Below are 16,620 nucleotides of genomic sequence, written 5' to 3'. Positions count from 1 at the left end.
AAGGTGTTCATTTATCCCGAGAGGAATAAATGTGCTGATTTCAAAGGTAAACTTCAGCTGCTTTAGCTGTAGATTTTCACGGCAATATGCGTTACCTTAAGTGTAGTAAGACACTGTTTATTGCATCTGTCTGCCCTTCTTACGTCAAGGCAACACGAATAGCTGAAAGATTTAGAATATTTATCAAACGTGATATATAGATTTTATTCTCCAGGGCCCAGTTGTTCGAAGGCCGATTAGCGCTTAACCTAGGGTTAAATTTAACCTTGGTTTCTTTTTCTCGTGTTCAAAAGCATTTTCTCGGATAATTTTCACTGTTAGTTTTAGAGCTTCCAATCATCAACTTGTCGACAAAAAGAATTAAAACTGAAATGCTTTTTAAGCTTTCAAATATGAATTTAAATTTCGCACCCAGCTTTGAACAACTCTACCCAGTTTCGTATATTTAACAGACTGCTAAATATACCAAACTGGAGAATAAGACCCTGTTTACATGGGGTGGGGGACCCCGGTCTAGTGGGGTAAGTTTCTTTTGTTTTGTGTCCCCCAGAGTGTGAAAACAAAAGAAACCAACCCCACTAGACCGGGGTCCCCCACTCCATGTAAACAGGCCCTAATTGAGTGTTTTTATTTATTGCTCTATCTTCATGGCTCGTGATCTCGGACCGAAGAGGAGTAATGGAACAGGGCTAACGAAAATAATTGAGTTTGAAATTTGGAATAATCGGACCTTTTGGGGATGGAATGCAAAAGATTTTTGTGCTGGAGTAATAGAATATTAGGGCCATTTATACGAGGAAAAATAAGACGCGTCTTACATAAGACAAGAACTGTACCATTTATACGAGCATGTCTTATCTAATAAGACGCGTCTTAGCTAAGCTGCGTCTTATTTTAGACCAAATGTGCCGTTTATACGGAAAGTTTGCGTCTTATTTAAGACGCGTCTTGTGTAAGACGCGTCTTATTTTTCCTCGTATAAATGGCCCTATTGTGTCCTTTTAGCGGTGATAATGGAATGAGGAAACAGATTTTGTGAAGAGATAATGAAATAGTGAAAACCTTGTTATTTCTCTTCTCCCCAATCATTTCAAGTTGTAAATAAAAATGCATTATACGTTTCTGGGAAGCTGCCCACCTACCCCTCCCCTAAGCCAACATTTTGATTTTAAATGACAAGTAAGTGTTAATGTTGGCTTCGGGGAGAGGTAGGTGGGCAGTTTCCCAGAAACTTATAATGATCCATAAAAATTAGCTTCTCTCCATCTCATGAGTTTTTGTTTCGTGACCGCCATAGATTTAGATGAATGCCAGTTCCCAGATGCTTGTGGAGCCAATCATGTTTGTAATAACACCGTTGGCTCGTACAGGTGTGGATGTCCAATTGGATTTGCTGCTGATTCTGGTGCACAGGACCCACTGAATCCAGTTTGTATCGGTAAGAAATGTAGAAAATTGTTCTATGCAGACACATATTGAGAACTAAACAATGCGAAAGTCTCTTATCCAGATTACAAAGTAATTTAAATAAAATATTGATACTCGGAATCTGAAGATATTGGTTACCCTCGGGGAAAAAACTTGGTGACCGTCATTGAATACACTGAGATTACGTACTCCATTTTTTAAATTGTATAATCAAAAGAGAATTCAATTGCGTATCAACTAACAATTTATATTAACATACAAGAAGGCAAACGACCTCAATGCAGGCAATCTAAGCCTTCGTTAAACTTGATAACCTGTCTCTAAAATGGTTTAATGAGCGAAACCTTACGTAAAGGTAGCTTCAGTCTACTAGAAGTAGTATTTTAAGAATGTTTTAGACCCGTTTTATATGGAATAGACTAACTCAATGACTTCATTTCCAGGCGTCTTGTAAGTTAGAGGGTGGTGCCAAGTTCTATATTGCTCTGCTGGGGGTCGTAAGACCAGGTTTTTTATTTATTTTCAGAAGGACAATGCTAACTTTCACGATATAAAAATACGCATACAAAAAGTTGGGCGGTCAGATACTTCCCACTGCTGCGTCCGCGCCTCCTGCTCTATAACGCATCACGTGCATTCTATACAAAGCAGCATTCCAATGAGATCCGTCGGTCCATCTTCAATTTATATATGACGAATTTCCATATCATTTTGGTGCAATATCATAACATGTGCCCTAATGACTTTTGCTTATTTTATGACCTATAGAGTATTTCGACTTTACGAAAAAGAAGTGTTTGAAGACATTTGCGTATAGAAGTCTAAGATAAAAGCATAGTAGAGTCTCAGGATGTTACTAGGGAGCTTTAGCTCCGATGACGGCAACGGCAGCGAAAACGTCAGTATTAAAATGAAATCCCGTTTTTTCAATCTTTTTCGCGTTTATTCCAATTTGCTGAAAATGGCAAGTGTAGGCGAATTTCCCTGGAGTTGATTTCTTGAGGACCGTACTCAAGTTTACAGAGAGAAAAAGAGATTCGTCGTCGCTTGTTTACGTCCTCCATCAAACTTGCAATTAGGCATTTTCACGTCGTAGTCGTGCAAGGACGGTAAAGAAATGTACAAAAAAGCGTGATGCACGTGCAAAGTTGTTGTTTTGCGTAGTAAACCTATTGCTTTTTTGACGTCCTGGTTGCCGTCGCCGTCGTCGTTGCTAAAGCTCCCTACTATCAGGAACGCCGGGAGGTCGCAAAAAATAACACATAGCAGTCTTGGGTGTAAACCAGAGAGTAGACATAGGCAAACCTTGAACTTTCCTGTAAATAATGATTAGTTTTAGCGGACAAACAAAATCTGGTATTTCCCTAAATATCAGTTTTGAAACCTCAGAAACTGCAATGAAGAAAAGCTGGAACAGTTTTGTGTTATTCTCGAATTGCAATCTCTGTTTAAGGCATTGTGCATAGTTAGTATTGCTCTATGCCTTGGTTTCTAATAGCATTTCTACGTTTCATGGAAGATTTTCTTTGTAAACTCTACAGATGTTGATGAATGCCTGTCCTCGGATGCTTGTGGAGCAAATTCTGTTTGTAATAACACCGTCGGATCATACCGATGTGAATGCTCCACTGGATTTTCTGTCTGCGTTGCACAGAACCCACTTAATCCAGTTTGTACTGGTAAGAAGTAAATAAACTTTGATGAGAAATACATTCAGGAGGAAACATTTTATGTGGTATCCTCTTGACAGATGAGGTCTGTAAACCTAATGGAAGAGCTAAACTATTGCTTTTAATTCAAAGTGATCACCATTAAAACTAAGGTAAATTAGTTAAATGAAAAGATTTCGGCGATAACGTGGGAATTTTAAGTCCCCGACCACACATATCTTTTTTTGTTTAAGAACGGAATTTTTTCCACAGCTGGCCAACCGTCCAGACATATCCGGTGAAAACGGTTACTGCAAACGCATTCAAAAACGCTCCCCAGAGTGAAGAGTTTTGAAAACGCCGTTTTGCGGTACTCGTGTTGGCTTAAGAAAAGGGAGGTTTTCGAAAACGTTTACAACACAATGTTGGATACTAGTAAAAGCGCATGCTCCCATCAAAGTTGTTACCCTTTCTCAGTCACTATTGCGGTTTCGTGTGGAAGGGCAGAAACGATTAAAAATTGCAACGCGTGGACGGGGCCTAAGAATACCGATATGTAAGGAGAACTTTTGTCCTATAATTGTGCAGCTTTCCGTTGCGCCTTAATGGAGAGAAGGGCTACAACGTGTCAATGAATTCCATATCTCCATACATGAGACCAATGCAGGAACTTTTTATAAATCGCCTGCACATGTTTATTTTATTCTTTATTCGAATAAATGAGCATTATTTATTGCCTTTAAGCTTTAACGCTGTTCTTAAATTCATGGAGACATATTCTTGCAACTTTTTAGATTTAGATGAATGCCAGTCCCCAGATGCTTGTGGAGCCGATCATGTTTGTAATAACACCGTTGGATCGTACAGGTGTGAATGTTTAACTGGGTTTGTTCCTGATTCTGGTGCGCAAGACCCACTGAATCCAGTTTGTGTCGGTAAGAGGTTAAGTTGTCCTGAAGAGCGTAATTTTTTATACAGAAAAGCGAAAAAAAAGAAAAATAAAAAAAAATAAATAAATAAATAAAAAACAGAATGTCGAGGAATTTTCTTTTTTCATTCCGAAACTTGGCCGGTTTATACAGCATCATTTATCAGAAGAGCTTTTTAATAAAAGGGCTTATTTCAATGTGCTTGGGTATCGGACATCCCTTAGTTCGAGTAAAGAAGAGGGCCATTTTTCAGAATCCTCTTTAAGGCGATCTTATCCCTCAATGAAAATCTTGCTTGTATTATTTGTTACTTCGAAACAGTACAACAAACGAAATGTGATGTAAAGGTGAAAGCAAACGTCCTTTGCTCTAATGTAGAATGTTTTTACGTGACGTCAGGCCGCCATTTGGGTGTCCTTACCGCTCCTGTGATGGGAGTTGAATCTTTTTCTTATGCAAAAACTTTCTTTAGCTCCAATAAATTTGCTGAGCTCCGGGTCACGTCAGTGAAAAGGCTCTATGAAAAATACAACAGGAATTTCTATAGAGCCCTCCTATGTAGATTTTAATTTATTTAGCAATTAATGAATGAGGCTGAGTAGGATATGAAGAATCAAGCAGATCTCGGAGGGTGTTATCGGGCCGAGGTGGATATCACCCTCCGAGATCTGCTTAATTCTTCATATCCTGCTCAGCCTCATTCATTAATTGCTAATTATGTGGCATCTATTAATTATACTTATTTCAAATAGACGATGTCATATTTAACTTGTCTTAGTCAATTTGTCCTCATTTGGTCATAATAATGTCATTTTTAGTGAATTCTCGTTGTTAATTCTGCAGATTCAGATGAATGCCTGTCCCCAGATGCTTGTGGAGCCAACTGTGTTTGCAATAACACCTTTGGATCATACAGATGTGAATGTTGTGCTCCACAGGACCCACTAAATCCAGTTTGTTTTGGTAAGAAGTAAAATAATCCAGAAAAGTAAAGTTATAAGTTTTTGAAGAAATAATGGAGCTACGGTCGGAGTGAAATGCACAATTTGTTGCTCTCCCAACTGAGCTAACCAGGCGGCGGTCTTTCGTCGACTGATTAATTTTCGTTGATTAATTATCAAGAAAATTCATGTGTTCATGTCATTAATTTTAGTGACCATCTTTGGTAGATGAATCTTTGTTATTACCGGGAGAAATTTGATGCTGATCACCATCAGGCGCCAGTTGATCAAAAGATGAATAGCGCTATCCACCGGATAAATCACTATCCACTGGATAGCGCAATTGGTTTCCCTAACACTTATCCGTTGGATAGTGATTTATCCGATGGATAGCGCTATCCATCTTTTCCACAACCGGGACCCGGGGGTTATTGAGGATCAAGGAATGCGCAGTATTTATTAAACCACCTTGAGGGACTGATAAATAATACTGAAGAATTTTCTATGTAACTGTCTTAGATTTTGATGAATGCCAGTCCCCAGATGCTTGTGGAGACAATCAAGTCTGTAATAATACCGTTGGCTCGTACCGATGTGAATGTCCAATCGGATTTGTTGCTGATTCTGGTGCACAAGATCCAAGGCATACCGTTTGTGTCGGTAAGATGTTAATTCATGTGTTCATGTCATTAATTTTTTAGTACCAGGGGAAATTTGATGTTGATCACCATCAGGCGCCAGTTGTTCAAAACGTGAATCGCGCTATCCACTGGCTAGCGCCATTGGTTTTCCTAATACTTATCCGATGAATAGCGATTTATCCGATGGGTAGCGCTAACCATCTTTTGAACAACCGGGGCCCGCGGGGGTTAATGATGATCAAGGCATGCGCAGTATTTATTGAACCACCTTGAGAGATTGATAAACAATACTGAAGAATTTTCTTTTGTAAATGTCTTAGATTTTGATGAATGCCAGTCCCCAGATGCTTGTGGAGACAATCATGTTTGTAATAACATCGCTGGGTCTTACCGATGTAAATGTCCAATCGGATTTGTCGCTGATTCTGGTGCACAGGATCCAAGGCATCCCGTTTGTGTCGGTAAGACGTTAATTCATGTGTTCATGTCATTAGTTTTAGCGACCATCTTTGGTAGACGAATCTTTGTTATTACCAGGAGAAATTTGATGCTGATAACCATCAGGCGCCAGTTGTTTAAAAGGTGAATAACGCTATCCACCGGATAAATCACTATCCCCTGGATAACGCAGTTGGTTTCCCTAATACTAGGCATGCGCAGTGTTTTTGGGGCGTGCGAGCCGAATCAAATCTGCCAATTACCACCGTATCCAGCTGCCACTGATTAATAGCCTACCCATGTCATATACGACACATGCGCCAAGCAATTCATAAGGTATAGTGAATGATGATACTTGTTGTGCCTTCGTAATGAACAAACCGTCCACGTGGTGTAAAGACCACTGCAGTTTTCACACTGGTACTTTTTCCGGTACGAATATAGCCTCCCAAGCAGGCGTTTTTAGGGGAGCTCGTTTTTCATCCCTCAAAACGAGCTTCCCTAAAAACGCCTGCGTGGGAGGCTAGTATGGATAGGGTTTCCATTTTTCTGGCTCGAGTGAAAAGTCCGTTCTCTACCCCCGCCCTCCACCCTCGACCCGCTGCCTTGTGTAAGTCAGCTTCTCTTCTTTGCTCGTTTACAGTTTACTGTTCTGTTACAGTAGATCTGAGCTAGTCTGTGCCAGGCTTTCGGATAGTAGGGAGGTGGCAAAAAAGAAACACCAAGGAAAATTAAGACGGGCGTAACCTGGAGAACGGGGTGGCGCTTTCTCTTTCCTCAACCCACGCGCGTTTTTCGCACCAGTTTTCACGACCTGGAGCTTTGAACAAGCTACATCTGAGCGTTCTGTCTCTGTCGTTATGTATTTCTGGGTCAAAAATGCCCATTTGTTTTGACACACTTTACAAATTGCACCAACAAAAGTTTCGTTCATGTAATTTAAAGCCAATAGAGAGCTTAAACAGCGACGATGACGACGGTAGTGAAAACGTTGCCAAAATAAAATAATAATTGGGCTCCTTTCAAACTTTATCTCGTCCATTTTGACCCGCTTGATTTATCAATGCAGGCGATTTTGGGGGGTTGAGTTCTTAAGGACTTTATCCAGTTTCAAAAAGAGAATGGAAAATTCGTCGTCTTATGGTTACATCCTTCAAGAAATGTCGCGTTAGGAGGTTTCACGTCGTAGTCGTACAGTGGACGTCAAATAAATGTACTACAAAGGGTGGATCGGAGGACAAAACACTGACCCCCCAAACCATGGACTACCCTTCTGGACTACCCATAGGGACTACCCTAAAATGGACTACACCGCTGAAGTTTAGTGATTAGGGTTAGCTAGGAAATTGGGTGAATCAAGTTTCAGGACAGTTTTCCCAGTATAAGGATCAAATGGGACCAGATTCACTCACTTTCCTAACCCTAATCACTTAACTTCAGTGGTATAGTCCATTTTAGGGTAGTCCATGGACGGTGGGGGTGGGTGGGGGGGGGGGGGGGGTGGTTGTCCACCACAAGGTTTTAGCCAGAAGGGTGTCCAGCCGTCCTATGGACGCCCATTTTTGGAAGAAACACAAGGAAAATTCACCTAATCTCTTATACGTTTTGGAAAAACATGCCTTCTGGACGGCCAGTTTTCAATGTCTGGCTAAAAGCCTGGTCCACGACCACTACAAAGCGTGATAAGCTGTTGTTTTGCTCACAAAACCAATTGTTTTTTGACGTTGTGGTTGTCATTATCGTCGTCGTCGTGGCTGCTTTTAAACTTAAAAGCTCCCTTAAAGTTTATAAGACAACACCTGGAAGTCGCCGTTTCATATCATTTTTTCACTTGGGTGCATGTGCTCTATTTTTCAGATATGGATGAGTGTGTTCACACCCTTGAGTACCTGGGCTGCAGCCCAAATTCTTTTTGTATCAATTTCACTGGCTCCTTTTTCTGCGCCTGTAAAGAAGGATATTTGGGAGATGGACGGACTTGCCAAAGTAAGTTCTGGGTCAACCTCACCGTGCGCGTATTTTGGGAGACTAGTTTATGAGCCCCTGTATAGCCAAACATATCAGATTGTAAAACCAATAACAGTCTGGTTTAAATGCATCAGCTCAACCGTAACTCATTTTTCGAGTGTTATCAAAAATCACAACTGGTCTAATTCGTCAACGGAACGTCATTCCTTGGGTTTTGGTTCTCGAAAGTAGGAAAGTATGAACAGAGAACGCTCAAACTGATTCCAAGACGGATTTAGTTTCGATTACCAGCCGCTGTTGGGAATTTGAGCCTGCGCCGGGGAATTCGGTTACGGCTGAGGCTGATAACACTTATTATTCCAGAATGATATAACAAAAACCCAATCTAGCAGTTGTTTTAAAAAAATAAATGCTGTGGGAGTTGAAATTTTTTCTTATGGAAAATGCTCAAAAATAAATGTTCATAGATTCTGGCCACGTGAGTTAAAATTAATCGCTCCTTTGGCGGGTGAAATGTGAAAAGGCTGGTTATTATAGCAAGCCTTATCTCTCCCCTTCTTCCTTTGCTTGTTGCTTATCATCATAATCTTTACCTCAGTTTTATTGTAACTGTTGATTATTTTCCCATGGTTTTTGTAAATCTCTTGTAAGGGATAAGGCTTTGTATTCATATCTCTGTTCTGTTTTAGCAAAACAAGTTATGATGGAGAGGCTGTGTGCAGACCGTGGGGGATTGGTAGGGCCATGTGACGTCAATGGGCCTTGTAGATGCAAGTGTGCGTTTGGATATATTTATGACAGCGAAAACAATAAATGCTTGCGAATTAATTAAAACGTTTTTTAACCCACACTACTTATTTACCGGGGACATCATCGCTTAATAGGATCTTTAAGATCTGACGACGGCGACGGCAGCCAAAGCGTCGCTTAACAAGTGAAATTGGGCACTCTTAATCTTTTATCGTCTCTTGTATTCCTACTCACTGACTTTGTCTCCTGGAGTTGAATTCCTACGAACCATTTGCAAGTTCAGGAAGAGGTATAAAATTTCGTCGTCGCTTGTTTACGTCCTCCAAAAACGTGAAATTAGGTATTTAATTTTCACGTCGTAGTTGTGCATTATACCGGCAAAGAAATGTGCAAATGACAGTGTCATGCACGTGTTTTGCTTATTGAACCTATTGTGTTTTGAAGGTCCTCGTTGCCGTCGCCGTCATCCGGTATTATAAGGTCCCCGTTGTGTTTTGCGATTACGTAGTTCTTTTTTTTATAATTTTTTTTTTCCTGGGACAATTGTAATCAGTCTCTGGCTCCGGAAGTTAAAGAAGAAGTGTCATAAATTCTGACAACATTCCAGCGAGATAAACAAAAATGCATTTCTTTTTATTGCTTAAAAGACTCAAGGTGTCAGGTTGTTGAGCTGCAGGTTCTTCATATCGGATCGATACAAATAATAACACCCTGTCAGCAGAGCCTTTCTTTCGCTTCCTCAAAAGAAAGACTGCATGAATCGAGTAAGATCTTTGTTGAGCATGCGCAGCATGTTGCTAGGACAGTTTCGAATCCAGGCCTAATAGCCGTGCGCTTCCAACAGCGGGCTCAATTATGACCATCGGTTATATCAATTAATGGATACTCGCACTCGAAAAAAAAAAACAGTTTGACGAGAAAGAGAGCGAGATTGGCTAGTCCAGAAGTTTGGGGACGACTTCAAAGGTTTGTCGTTATTCAGGCAGAGCCTCTTTTTCTCTTCATCACACAAGGAGACAAATTGAGGCTCGCTCGCAGGGTGCACAAACAACTCTTGGAAAAAAAATCATCTTTAACTTATCAATTTTACCCAGTAGAATTCATTTACTTTAAGAGTTCATACTTTACTTCTACTTCTCATTCAAGAGGGTAATCATGAAACACACATCGTTCCTTTATCAAATGAGAACGGCTTTGTGTAAATCAACTGCACTTGTAAATAACGTTCATGTTACATTTAAAAATAATGGTTTCAAATATCGTGTTTCAAGTGAAAGTGAAGTTTTCTCACTCTTCTTTCAGCAGTCACTTCTTATTCAAGAAGGTAATCATGAATTCATGTGTTAATAGTTTTTCCTTCGTATTTATTGTGTGCAATTTAATTCAAATAAAGTGCTTATTTCTAATTAAAAATTTTGGTTACAAACGCCAGCTGTTTGCTCCATTTGTTGGGTATGACAATTCGAGGCGAAAGGCCCGGGTTGAACTCCTCGCCAACTGCCAAAAACTCAGGGTCTGTAGTATGAGCCGTCCTCCGTGAATATCGAGAATCGTATCAGACTAAAAATTTATAAAATCGTTTCATGAGGATATAATGTTGGTTGTTCCCTACATTGTTTTTTTTTTTCAAGAAATTCCCCTCGCGAGTTTATTCCGAAAAAAAATGTCGGCTGTAGTGATTTTTGACGAAATTTGACGTAAGGCCGGTTTTTCGTACTTCAAAACAGCGAATGCATATCGCAACTTGGAGAATACCCTGAACAGGTGACAAACGTCGATCTGTAATTAATTTGAAACTTAAGCAAAACATCCTTGCATTTCTACTCCTTAAAAATCTAAATGACAAACTTTTTTGAACCAGTGCGTCCAATCCGCGAAAAGTCCTTGGAACTGCAGTCATTACCACCGCCGTGGTACACTGACCTATTTTTTTGGGCTACTGCGAGGAAAATTCTGAAGGTATAATAGTTAGACTCCCTTCTTAGTAGATTAGCCATTTTACAGCACAGTACTTGTGAGTGAGATACTTATGTAAAAATGACGTTATCGGACCACACCCATAATCACGTGCCCAGAAACGACAATGACTACAATCTTGACATTTAGCATTTTAATCACTGTTTTTTCGTGGGGATGTTATTATTGTCTCAATTCACATAAAATAAGCCGCTGTACGTTACAAAACAATACTGTTCTGTCGAGGAGGGGGTGAGGAAGGTGGGTAACTGGGTAGCTCCTTGGCCAGAAAGTTAACGGAAGTAAGATGCTTTTTCTTAGCAGTGCACGAAAGATAGGTCAGGGGGCCCTTAAAGCAGTGCTTTTAAGAAAAAAATGCCTAGCAGTCCCTCCTATGCACCTACTCACCCTATACAATGTTGAAGGTTTGGAAAATTGTGGATACGCATGTGTAGCTTTAAAATATGCTCCACGAATGCAAATTTCTCCCAAGACGTTCGTCCATGATTGTAGCTGTAGCTATAATCGCTAGCATCAAACACTTTATAAAATGCTAAAAGTATTTTAAAATTGAGGATATGGTGTACAAGACTAAAAAGCAAACTATCTAATCAATACAATTTTTTCTATCTTGTAATTTTATCGTGCAGTTCAACTATTTTACAGGAACCATAGGACTGATGAGTGAATACCTAGGAGCGGCTGTCACGTCACTGTGTTGGCGTGTGTAACAGGCGAGTAACGACACCTGAGACGTGTGTTTCGTGTATCCTGTCAGTTACCCGTAAAAATCAAAATCGTCATCATCGTCTTGATCAAATCCACCGGTGCTCAGTTGTAGATCCACTTCAGATTCTGTGTCCGAGTTATTCCAAAAATCTACGATGATAAAAAAAAAATTCATCAGTACAGCCGAGGCGAAAATTTGTGACAAGTTTCTAAAGCCTGCGTCATAGACGTAACCTAACCCTAAGTAACAACTGCGAAGCAGCGCCGAGACCATTGTTCTGGGACGCCAACAGATTCAACAATTGACTGAAAATTCGTTTCGAATTTCCCTTCAACCTGATTGTCAAATCTACAAGAGCATTTTTAACAGACCAATCATGGCGCGTACTCAAATCCTTTACACGGGTGGGGGCCCATAAAACAAAGAGTTCGGCGCTGTTTTAACCAGAAGTTTAGACTCGTCTGTGGCGAAGGCTACTAAAAGAAAGCTTACATACAACTCAGCTCAACAGTTCTAAATTAGCCCCTCATTTGGAACCCTTTGAGCACAGTTTTCATCTAGATACTATTTTATCTCACGAGACTCATTTCAACCCTCAGGTGCAAGTCTTTAAAAGAGAGGCCTGATTTTGGGCCCAGTGTAAATTGCCAGACTACTTAGTTAGGTACGTAACGACACAGCCCTGATTTGGGGGTTACTGTTCCGTGTAACTGTTTCACTGACAAGCGCGATGCGTGAGGTTTGCGTGGATTGATCGCAAGATAGCTTTGTACTTCTCGTTTTACTCACCTGACTAGGAAGCTATGCGAGCGAGGGTATTTTTATTGAAGATTTTGTCACCAGGACACATACCCTAATAATTACATAGAGGCTCAGTTCTCATGGCACCAGACGAATTTTTGACCGGTCGAAAGGTTTGACCTGACACTTAATCCACACGGGACCGTTAAATATTCGCTCTGTTCAGACGGAACTTTGAACGCCTAGGAGTCTAAATTTTCGTACGGCTATAAGATGATTCAGTGTGAACGGAACAAGGTACCGTGTGAACCTCGCCTGAGTCACACCCTAGGTCAAATCCCCCCCCCCCACCTCGTTTAAAAGATGCTCAATTTCACCTCAAAGGAGTCGATGAGTGTGTACCCACTTTACCTGTTTTTCTTTTCGCTTTGGAATCATTGACTGACTTCTCACTTTTCTCATTGTCTTTATCTTCCTTCTTTTCCGCCTGCTGCTGTTCCCTGGTCTCTAACGCAGTAGGTATATACCCAAGTCCTCCAGCATCGGAAGATAACGGTGGGGATACCACGGACTCCGAGTCTGAGATATCAGATTTGACAGATTTTATCGACGACCCGCCCCAGCTATCGGCTAAGTCCTTGCTGTCGGCTTTTTCGTCAGCGGTAGTAGCTCCCTTATCAAACAAAGACAATTTTGGTTTCTGCCTTCCGCTCTTAAAATTACTCGGTGATTTGGTACGCGGTGAAGTAACTGGCGGTGACATACTCCGCGCAAGTTCTCTTTCAACGTCCTCGTCAGCCTCGCTTTCGTCTTTCAGAGGCCCGGAATTTCCTAGGGGATCACTGATGTCATCATCTGGCTCTGAGCGGGCACTGCTCACCATTTTAAGGTAAGCAGCCGATTCTGTTAATGGTACATCGTCTTCAAAGTCATCTTCGTACGACGCCGACGGTTCGGCTGTAGGCTTGCGGTCTTCTTCACTTGGTTTGCTATAGAAAAAAAAAAAAAATAGACGTATGTTTATCGGGTAGTTGTCGCCTAAACCACTACATAAGAATAAGTTTGTGAAGATTTTTTTTCGCAAATTTTAGACAAAGTAGATTAAATCTGATGATCTATGCAATACGGGATATCTTCAACCATCGCTGACATAACCGTTTTAGATGAACCTTGTAGAATACAATGTTTGAAATTCATCGACTACGGACTACGGTTGAGCGCATGTCACTCAATTCCCAACAAGTTTAATACATTTACCGTTCATCCGAGAGAGTTCTGTTACCATATTTGTAACAAAATGATAGTTTATGGATCCATGTTTTCTTCGTGTGGTAGCTCGTAAGATGTGATAAAGCCGTCTCGAAGTAATCTCGTCCGCAGACCGAAATCATCGCATCTTAACTCTTTAAAGGGGATTTAGGTTGTCAGGTCTGTGCTACAGTCATTACTTAGTGCTTTCACCCGTACACAAAATGTTCCGTTAGAGATATCAGGGAGAACTAACCATAATATTTTTTTGGCGATTTTTGCAGGCACAGCATTCAGTTAAACCTGGAAAAGCTGGCCCAGTTTTTTTTCCCAATCCATGTCCATCCTTACCATCCTTTGCAACAGACGACAGGAAAAAGTTTCAGTGAAAAAATTAGCAAATAGCGTGACGTAGCCTCTTTAAATACATGTGTTGTTGTTTCTGTTGATAAACTATTAATTGAAAAATAGAGTCACTGACGAATGTATTTTGCTTGTAACCTACACTGGCTGAACTTTAGGAGGTGTAGATCCCAGGGTACTGCTGGAACCCTCACTTGCGATGGACACATCATCTTTGTTTGGCGCCTCAGTTTCAACGCGTGGCTCGAGATCCAAGTCGTCAGCTGGAGGAGGAGAGGCCGATGGATCGCTGGTATCTAGCACTGCAGCTTCCAGAATTCGAGTCAGCAGCAGTTGACTCTGAAAAGAATCGATTTGAAAAATGTTCAGAAAGAAATGTTTCAAGAACGTATCTAAACGTCATTCTCAGAAGAATGTTGCCAACCTTCCTCCACACAAGTAGTTACTGCAGCAGGCTGCTTACTGCCGGGGCTGGACACTTCTGAGTGTCCAGTTTATCTGCTTTAGAGAGCTCCCGCCTTAAAACAGTGGCATTTGCTTGAGGGACAGACCTCCCTGTGACTACTCCCTAGAGTAGTGTTTACCTCACATGAGTGGCTATCTTACGGGTTAACATTACAACTGTAAATGACTTAATAGACACCCACTTCCAAATAAACGCCTATTATCTATTAGTAAAATCCAACTAGTGGTCTATTATCAATGCTGCGCTCTGATTGGTTGAGCTATTACTAGGCTATATCTTATAGTCCACTAGTAGCGAAAAGCGCCGGCTTTGAAAACCAAAACAATGGCCGCAGAATTGCGTTTTGCTGGCTTAAGTTGTTTTGTCTCGATATTTTTGACAAACTAGTTGGATTTTACTACAACAATTATCCATGTCGCCCTCGTGGCCTCTGAGTCAATGGCCCATTCGGCCTTCGTCTTCATGGGCTATTGACTCAGAGCCCATTCGGCCTAGAAGGAATAATTGTTAAATAATCGTCCCCCGCAGGTCTAATAGAGGCCACCCGTGAGAATTACTCCAAAATACTAGGAATTAACAAAAAGGAGCAAAATAATTCAAGTCAGTCACTTTCCTCCTTGATTAAGAAGGCTATGTGTCTTTCATCTTGTTTAATGTCAAGTTCAAAGTGGCGTCATCGAAGTATACAGTAATCATACCTAGCTTTAACTACCGCACGTTATAAGACTTGAATCTGAAGTTCAAGAAGTAAAGAAGCGATAAGATTGCGCTCGGCACCGTCTTGAATATTCACGGTAAAGAACTACTCTCGACCTTGTGACGTCACTGGATAAAAGAATATCCAGATTCCGGATTCATAGCGTATTCAGAAATTTCCACTCTGGAGAGCGGATTTAAAAAGTTGCGGATTCGTACGCTGGATTCACCGGATACGGGTGGACTGAAGCCGAATCCGGAAAGAAAAGTTGGGGATTCAAAACTATCGGGATACGTGTGGACGGGGCCGTGTGCTGAGACGCTTTTGTCGCAAGAGATTTGCATAGGTGCTAGCAACGTGAGTGAAAAAGCTATAAAGGAAAGCTACTTGTGTGGTTTTGGGATTGGTATATATCAATTTTTTTTTTCACTTGTTCAGATTAGTGGCATTTGCAAAGCCAGCTTTATCCCTGATTACAGTGTAAGAACAATAAAAGCTAGCCGAGGTAAGTGTTATCAGCCGAGCCCAAGGCCGAGGCTAATAACACTTACAGAGACCTTGATTATTAAGGATATCACAAAAACCGAATCTAATAATTGTTTTATTGTACATTGTTTTGAGGAAAATAGCGGCAAACACACTGTCGCCAGGAAATTGATATTGTTATTGGAAATCAGGCATTGCGCGCGCAACCTACAGATTAGTCAGTTATCTGCTAACAGATAACTAACAGATAACTAATTAATCTGTATGTTGCACTGATTTCCAAAGTAAGCTGTAGGCTCTTAGCCAATGAGAAGACAGATAGTGAGTCCAGTGTATAATAAGAAGGCATATTTGCTGGACAAGAAGATATAATATTGGCATTCATGCACATGTAAAGTAAAGTTCCATGGCGCATGATGACACGCACTGTCAAAGTTGACAAAATTAACTTGAAAATGATCCCAATTGCTGACTTTGTACTTTGTTCATTTGTTTACACTGTGTATATTTATTTTTGATACCCGCTCATTCAGTATAAGTATAGCTTTCCTACCGAAAAGTGATTTTGGCAATTTAAAATCAAAGGAATTTCCTCTTTGCCAGAAGGACGGCTGAGATACTTTCCTTCAACACCTCACACGACGCTGAGAATATCACTGAACGACACGGAAAGATAATTGTTGAAAGAGTTTCACATATGAGCACTCTTTACCAGTTATGCACGCTGTGCTATTCTAAACACCTAAACAGCCCGCCGCGCTGATTTGGCAAATCAACAACTGAAAGAGAGTGGTGACCTCACGAATGACACTTAATTTATCTGAGAGATTTTTTCTGGTTTTCTCATTGGGTTTTTGGCATATGGGTTCAAAATTGTTTCCATTTGCATGTAATTTGAGGCAAACGAAGGCAAGAAAAACCATACCCGATTCAAGACCAAAATGGACAAAGTCTATGCTGCTTTCAGACCAAAACGGTGCAAAAACCCTACCCTTTGGGGTAGCACATACCTATATGGCTATATAAGGGAGTACCCTCGGGATATAAAAGTGGTAGGATCGCGTACAAACACATGGGGAGCCGCTTTTTTGACGGGCAAAGCAAACGAAGTAAAAAGATCACTTCGACTCGTAAACAATCTTGGTTTCCCTAAAAATACTTCAAAAGTAAGGCTTCTTTCACCGACCTA

The 16,620-nt window shown here is 40.8% G+C and overlaps 2 protein-coding genes across 3 annotated transcripts in view; one reads left to right on the top strand and one right to left on the bottom strand.

The window, feature by feature from the left end:
- LOC140943285 (uncharacterized) overlaps positions 1-8,895 on the top strand; it is a 36,207-nt gene extending 27,312 nt beyond the window's left edge. For both annotated transcript variants that reach the window (XM_073392362.1, XM_073392361.1), the window contains 5 exons: positions 1,298-1,438; positions 4,850-4,969; positions 5,909-6,049; positions 7,884-8,012; positions 8,684-8,895. In XM_073392362.1, the coding sequence (XP_073248463.1) occupies positions 1,298-1,438; positions 4,850-4,969; positions 5,909-6,049; positions 7,884-8,012; positions 8,684-8,826 (674 nt within the window). In that variant the 3' untranslated portion in view covers positions 8,827-8,895. The remainder of the gene's footprint in view (positions 1-1,297; positions 1,439-4,849; positions 4,970-5,908; positions 6,050-7,883; positions 8,013-8,683) is intronic.
- Positions 8,896-10,895: 2,000 nt separating this feature from the next.
- Positions 10,896-16,620, bottom strand: part of LOC140944654 (uncharacterized) — a 29,618-nt gene continuing 23,893 nt past the window's right edge. The window contains exons 9-11 of the mRNA XM_073393772.1: positions 13,925-14,121; positions 12,583-13,160; positions 10,896-11,579 (exon numbers count right to left, since the gene is read on the bottom strand). Coding sequence (XP_073249873.1) covers positions 11,479-11,579; positions 12,583-13,160; positions 13,925-14,121 — 876 coding nt within the window. The 3' untranslated portion in view covers positions 10,896-11,478. The remainder of the gene's footprint in view (positions 11,580-12,582; positions 13,161-13,924; positions 14,122-16,620) is intronic.

This window comes from Porites lutea, chromosome 7 (genome assembly GCF_958299795.1).
Source record: "Porites lutea chromosome 7, jaPorLute2.1, whole genome shotgun sequence".
NCBI classification, from domain to species: Eukaryota; Metazoa; Cnidaria; class Anthozoa; order Scleractinia; family Poritidae; genus Porites; species Porites lutea.
Note: the sequence above shows the minus strand (reverse complement) of the source record. Positions and strands in the feature narration are given on the sequence as shown.